Raw genomic sequence first — 7,266 nt, 5'->3', positions numbered from 1 at the left:
CAAGTGGGGCAATATGCTGAAATGACTTTCTAATAAAATGAAATTAGTAAAATGACCTTCTATTTTTCATGAAGAAAGACATTTACTCATTCTTTGTAAAATGAGGTCATTTTGTAAATAAAAATTTTTAAAAAGTTATTTTACTAATAAAACTTTTCAAAAGAGTTATTTTTACAAAGGCCTCTACCAAGTGTAAGAAAATAGGACATCGTGCTTAAACAAGATAAAATCGAATAATGAAAGAGCGGAAAAGTTTCGTGTGAAATGGGTGCGTCATGAGAAAACATCACAAGCACCGGGAAACCATTTTCATCACTATAAAATCAAATTTATTGGTTTTCATATATTACATTTAGGTTGGTTTATCCAAATTGTGGACAACACAGGATCCAATGAGCAATTTCCTGCTGGGCTGCAATAGCAGCACCAAAATGGAAAGAATCATACAATTATGTGTATGTATGAAGAATGAAGCACTTGCCTCTAACTACACTTCTTAGTGTTGTACAGCCTCTGCACATTGTTCCGAACCTTGTATGTTACTGGAAGAGGAAACGGCTTTAGATTCTCCTCTTTCCAAATGCTCTAGGAAATCGATGACCACGGGATCGGTCCAAGGTGCTCCAATTGGTGCTTGATCACCTGCAACCCATCCTAGATGACCACCTTCCGGTGTCACAATCAACAAACAGTTTGGATTCTCCTGAAGACCAAAAAATAAAAAATAAAATAAAATAAAATTACAAAGTTTCAAATCCTGTGTGCGGAGAAATAGATTAAACATGCATGCACACAAAAGATAATGAAAGTACTTGCTAAGAAGTGAAAACTCAAAACCATTAAAGATTAATAGTTAGGTGGACCAGGAGCCCCCATCTGATACCATTTGATCAAAGGGAAAGAAATAAAGGGGAACGGAAAAAATACACCCTGATCTATTAACTGATATGACAAAGCCATTAATAGCAATACATCCCGAAATTTCTTCTCTTAATGCTCCTTCAAATCCTCCTTAACATGTGAGAACGAGGGAAGGGTCATGTAGCAGGCCAAGTGATTTTGAAGTCATTCAGCACCCAAAATAAAAAATAAAAAATAAAAAAATAAAAACACTGTTTTTTTAAGTAAGCGTTCATTTTTACAAGTTAGATGCCAATCAGAACGGAAAAAGTGGGTGCCCGCAATTCAAGAAATATGAAACTATCCCTATGGTTTAAAGATGATTAGCTATACAGTACAGACCTTGATATCTTCACGGGGAATTCCCCTATTTGGAGCAATGGGATCATTTGCTGCCTGCAAAGCACTAAGAAAAGTTAGTTAAGCTTGTAGCAGATATTTTCCTGAAAAATAATTTCAATTTCTTCATTTGTGCATTTAAAATAATGCACCTCCACCACCTATGAAGTTTGTACTTTAAAATCTAGATGCATAAATCCATAAAAGAATTTTATATGATTAGGGAAACGCAAACATGTAATGGAAACTTGTAGGCCCGGGCTATTTTATGGACAGAATCTTTCATATCTGCAGTTCTCTTCTTAGTACTAATATTAACAAGAGTCCAACAGATAAGCAGATAAGGAAGAAATATCACTAGAAAACATTAGTAATGTCTCTTCCTTATACTGATTAAATTAATTTCCATCTAATAGAAGGGGGAAAAAAAATCAGGTTTCGAGGCCTGAATATTTGGAACCAGAGAATACAAGCTAGGGATTTTAGCTATAAAGCCATCTTCTGGATCATTTCTCCTTAGCTACTTTCAACAGTTACATAGAGAATCCTTTGCCAAATATACAATTACCTATATCAAGAAGTCAACCTAGCACTAAAGCCAGAAGATCATACTGAGAGAAAAATGTAGGATGACAAGAATGGCTCTTTCTGCAACATAACACTCTGTTATTTACCTGGATGCAAAGCAAAGGTCTGCAAACGTCTTTAATGGAATCTGAACTACTGGAATTAGAGTAGTAGTCATCAACTGACTTAAAACCAAATGAAACTGCAAGGTATAACATGTAATGAGATCAACAGATGATATACTGCCACCGTAGAATACATAAAGAAAGCAGATTTCATGTACACAAATATTTACCACGAGTGAGTCCTTCATCAAAATCCCTGACAGTCTTGGCATTGGCCGCCATTGGAATGTTATAATCACCACCTATGTCCTCATAGAGTAGAGCATGCCTGCAATGTAGCATCAACAAATGGACTTATTAAATTTGAGTTAAATTTCAGCAAAAGAAAAACAATCGATCATGGAATTACTTCTTGAAAATTTTGCAGAGAGCTCTTGCAAGAGCTTTGTCATAAACATTGTTGAAGCCCTTGCGGAAGTCCTCATCTGCAATGACTAAATTGAAAGGATTACACAACGACACAGCACCAGAAAGAGGACATGCATGGGATTCCTACAAGTAGCATAAGCACATAATAAGGATTATTTTTGACAAATCATAATAAGGATTATTGATAAAAGAAGGCTGAAGCATAATAGATGAAAGAGAAAAAAAATAGAAAACAATACAGCTCAAACATCATATAATTGCACTGATAAAATAAAAAATAAATTAAATTCTTCTATGTAACTTAAACATACTTAAGGTCGTGTGTGTGTGTAAATACTACTACTAGATGTCAGGTATGCAAACTAAGGATTTTAAGTATTCCAATATTGAGAATCTTGTTTTGCAAACAACCCCGCATTACTGGTTTTTTTCCCTTTTTTTTTTATAAGAAACACCCCACATAATTAGTTAAGCATAAACTCACTAATGAGCTTTGTTAAGCCAAAATAAAAAATAAAAAAAATAAGAGACAGAGAATTTTACAGCAGCCGAACTTATCTCCTCATCAAGCTTAAACATAAGACTTACTAGCGATAATTTATGGTGCGTTAGACTCGCACTATGTTAGTGCAACATATTCCAAGTGAAGTCATCAACAGTATATGGACTCTATTGAAGGGAAATGGATGGCAGCTAAACCATCATATTACCTGCCCCAAATAACGGACAAGAATATTTGCACCGAGAGACCAACCAACAGCATATAAATTAGCTTTTGGATACCGAGCACCAACATGTGCAACTACTTCACGCATGTCTCCTAAAAATGAAGCTGAATAGAACTGCATATCAGTGTTACAGAATAATCAAAAACTTAGTTACCTTAAAGCCATACCAAACTTCAAGATCATAATATGAAAGCAAGCTAAATGATGTAAAAAGAAACAAGATTAAAAAAAAAAAAAAAAAAAAAAACGATGAATGTTTCGTATCTTAATGCTTTGGCTTATTAGATTCAAAGCTCCCGGCATTACTTAATACTTCTGAACCCCATAAAAAACCATCAATTTGACCATTGTAAACCCTTCCCCGCAAGCTAGCCCGAAAGCAGAATACAAAGAAACATAATTCAAGCTCTGAGTAGCAGAGAAATGCATTACTTTCATGAGCTAATGTCAGTACCTGAGGAGTAGTAACAGGGCTCTCCCCGCAACCCCGGCTATTAAAGACAACCACACGCCAGCCTTTGCTTCTGGCGCTAATCAACATATGCCTTACATATGAATCGCCACTACCCCCGGTCAATCCAGGCTGCAACCATCCATTAAAAGTAGTCAAGCATGATTTTCGAAGCGAGAAAAATTGAGTCATTTTATTCTGATAAACGATGAATGTACCCGTTTGATTCAAAGTTTTTTTTTTTCCCTCCCCTCATTAAGACCAAAAGAAGAATAATGGAAAAGACAGTCATAGATTTGATTTTCCAATAGAATCATCCCACAACAGGTGCTTAGTCATGTTAGCTTACTCAAGTAACTAAAAACCATGAACTTAGGAAATGTGTTTGGATTGGCGTTTCCCGTATTACATGCTATGTTCTCGGCAACCAAACAGAACACAAGGGAACACAAAGTCGCAAGTGAGAAAAGAATTAGGTCGAAAATTTGTACAAAAAGAAATCACATTCTCTCATGTTTTCAGCTATTTTAGCTCACTAAACCATGAATCTAGAAAATATTTTAGCTCACATTCTTCCTCTATCTAGTTCTTGTTATTTTCTCGGCAACCAAACAGAACACGAGCGAACACATAGTCGCAAATGAGAAAAGACTTATGCCGAATTTTTATGGAATAGAAATCACATCCTCACATTTGAGTCATTTTAGCTTTACTAAACCGTGAATCAAGGAAATACACTCAAACTGGCTGACCGATAATCAATTTAATTCAAGGCCTTATTTTCTCGGCAAGCAAACAGAAACGTCGACAAACCAGAAGAATGAGGAGCGGAGAATCGGGCGGCAAGGCGCGATCGTCGCCGGAAACCCAGTCGAGGGCGACGGAGCCGTCGTCGTTGGTGCGGAGGCACTCGCGACGGAGCGCGACGTCGGGGACGGAGCGGAAGAAGGCGGCGAAGATGGTCTCGAGGTGGCGGTTCCAGCCAATGAGCGGAAACGGGTTGTAGCGGCGGCTGAGGGTCTTGAGAGCGGGCAGGAAAGAGGCCCCCGCTGCTCCGCCGAGGATTTCGAGGGAAGAGTGGTGGTCTGGCATGGCGGTGCTGACGTGGACGGCGGGAAAGAGAAAGACGGGAGGGGTGGCGGCGGAAGGGATTGAGTTTGAGGAGTGGTGTGGAGCCTAAGGAGGCTCTCGCCATTATTAGTTGGTTTGGTGGGGACTGGATAATGTGCTTGGGTCGTTGCTTTGGCCAAGTCACGAATATTCTTTGCTTTTCTTTTCCCGGGCTCTCACTGACCGACTGTGTGGTTTAGCGCCTAAAGGCGCTCATTTGAACAACGTTTTTTTTTTTTTTTTTGGCTTTATTTCTTTGAATAATTAAAAGGGGGATTTATTAGAATTTAGGATGTTCATTGAATCCGTCAATACGATTAATCCGTATGATTCATCTGTTACTGTAAAAAAAGTAAAAATTATTGCAGAAAAAATATATAAGAATTTTGCTTTTAAGAGTGCATAAGTCTGGACTTTTACTTTTTATTTTTTATAAATACCATTTTATTAGTCTAATTATTTGACTAAAAAGATTATAAATCAAGAATAAAATATAAAAGTCCTGACTCATTTACTTTTAAGAGGTATTTATCAAGATTACCCATATAAAAAAGGTAAAAATTAAAATTAATAGATCTAAATAGCTTAGAGCCCGTTTTTTTCGTATACTCAAAATCAAATAATTGATTATGCTACATTACTTTTCTCTAACAAAAAATTTAAATTTCAAACATCAGAATTAAGAATCATGTTTTGAGTATATCTTTCAAACGGGCCTTAAAAACTCCGTATTACAAACTTCAAAATCGATTCAATAACAAACAACTTTAAAAATAAATGAACATAAACTAACAAACATAAAAGAAAACATAATAAAGTTTTGATAGTGTAAGGCTCTATACCCTTACTCATTAATTTCTATAATTAGCTTTTTGGTAATTCAATAGTTTTTGTGTGGTATGTGATTTTTATGATAACTTGAGTGAGATTTTTGTGTGTCATTCACGTACATACTCTCGTGATAGTTAAATAATTGGAGCAAAACTCATTAAATTAAATTCTGAATGGAATTTTTAACGCCATAATCTTGATCGAAGCGTCAAAATTAGTCAAGAAGGTAACTTTCGTAAAATTCTATTCCGAGGCCAATCCTGTGATTTTACCAAAGTTCAGTAACGAAAATTTTATTTTTAAAAATAAGGTGACCAAAAATATGAATTTTAGAAATAGTTTGGCCGCTTTTTGAAAGCTGATAGGTTTTGAGAAAGTTTCTGATTGGGTAATTTTTAGTCACCACCCAATACCACCAATAAAAAATTGGCCACACTAAAATTTCATTAAAAAAGAAAAAGAAAGGGAAAGGGGCTATCGATTAATATCATACTCCATCTGATTTCAGAGTTCCTTTGCTCTCTTTCATCTCTCTCACTCTATTCTCTACCATTCTACCATACTCTATTCGTCAAAATCATCCACATATGACCAGCCATATCATTGTCTTTAAAGTTTCAAGTTGAGCTTCTAGCAACCCAAACTTTTGATTGATCTTTAAGGGTGAGCCTCTCAAACCATTTTGTGTTTCCATTACTGTGATTAAATGTGTATTCCAGTGATTTTAGATTGAGTTTTGTTGATTCGAGTTTGCCAAACTATTAAAGGGATGTTGATTTAAGTGTTTGCTGAAATAAACATGTACTAATTCCTTCGGCTAGTTTCAGATTTTTAATTTTTCGGGATGTTTTTCATACTATTTTGTCTCAACCATTATTTTTTCTCAAAAATAGACATCCTAAACTTTAATTGGGTTCAAGAATCACCTTAAAATGATTTTTGTAGAATTAGTATGAATTTGATTTGATGAGTTTGATAAATTTAAAACTTGACATGTAATAGCTCTAAAGCAATATATATGAATCTACTTTCATTTGGCGGTAGTTTTGTAATTTTTTGAATTTCTTACTATTTATTATGAATTTTCTCGTAAAAGATGTCAAATCTGTCCGTTTGAAAAAGTTGCTATGTTGAGACAAATTTTTATAGTCTTCTTAAGATTGAGATTTGGACTGAGTTTTATGAGGTTTTATAGCTTGAGATGGTTAAGATGATCATGCGACGAAGATCTTTAGAAAAATTAATTTTCTAGTCTTTTCTTTTTAAGTTTGCATGTCATGTGTTAGTTGCGCAAAAAAAAAGAGGGATTTTTTTTGGGCTGCATTAGTTAAAACATAAAACTGTAGCTTTTGAGAGTATTTTTGCAATAAAAGGTTTTTGAACCTTAAACTAGAGGTTTTGAGCTTCAATTTGATATGCGGATCATTGAAAATGGAGAACCGTAGACAAAGTTATGAACTTTTTAATTGTGTCAAAATTTTTGAAAATTTCAGCAGAGAATGAAAATTTTTCAGTCACGTTTTAAAATGCTTTTATTGGGCTTAACAGAATTGAAATAGGTCTTGTGATATATCAAAACGAAACTCTAAATGTTAACACATAAGAATCGTAATTTTTCAATTCCTATAGAATATTTTATGAATTTTTCTGTAAGTGTCGACGAACCTTTTTTTTTTTAAATATGAATGCAGTGAATTGTTTTGATGTGAAAGTCATGTGAAAAGAGGAAAATTGTTAAATTTATAAATATCTTGTCGACAAATTTCCTAGGAATTAGAAGATCGTATTATTTGTGAGATGTTGATATCTTTTGTTAGGTTAGGGACAAAATTATTAACCCCATAAG

General features: G+C 34.8%; 1 protein-coding gene across 1 annotated transcript; it reads right to left on the bottom strand.

The window, feature by feature from the left end:
• Positions 1-301: 301 nt before the first annotated feature.
• LOC21398444 (embryogenesis-associated protein EMB8) lies at positions 302-5,973 on the bottom strand. Its single transcript, XM_010101894.2, has 9 exons — positions 5,914-5,973; positions 4,293-4,655; positions 3,483-3,611; positions 3,011-3,142; positions 2,281-2,423; positions 2,102-2,199; positions 1,914-2,008; positions 1,243-1,296; positions 302-703 (listed from the first exon to the last, which is right to left on the bottom strand). The coding sequence occupies exons 1-9, from the start codon at positions 5,971-5,973 to the stop codon at positions 497-499; spliced, it is 1,281 nt and encodes a 426-aa protein (XP_010100196.2). The 3' UTR covers positions 302-496.
• Between the last annotated feature and the right edge of the window lie 1,293 nt (positions 5,974-7,266).

This window comes from Morus notabilis, unplaced genomic scaffold, assembly GCF_000414095.1.
Source record: "Morus notabilis unplaced genomic scaffold, ASM41409v2 Scaffold1388, whole genome shotgun sequence".
NCBI classification, from domain to species: Eukaryota; Viridiplantae; Streptophyta; class Magnoliopsida; order Rosales; family Moraceae; genus Morus; species Morus notabilis.
This window is presented reverse-complemented; position numbering and strand designations above follow the sequence as displayed.

Bases quoted from the DNA above. Each gene is read 5' to 3' on its own strand.
- LOC21398444 (XM_010101894.2), bottom strand. From the start codon at position 5,973: ATGGTAGAGAATAGAGTGAGAGAGATGAAAGAGAGCAAAGGAACTCTG. The intron at 4,656-5,913 runs GTATGATATTAA...GAGCCTCCTTAG, and splicing joins GAACTCTGAAATCAGATGGA to GCTCCACACCACTCCTCAAA. The intron at 3,143-3,482 runs GTACTGACATTA...ACTGATATGCAG, and splicing joins GCCCTGTTACTACTCCTCAG to TTCTATTCAGCTTCATTTTT.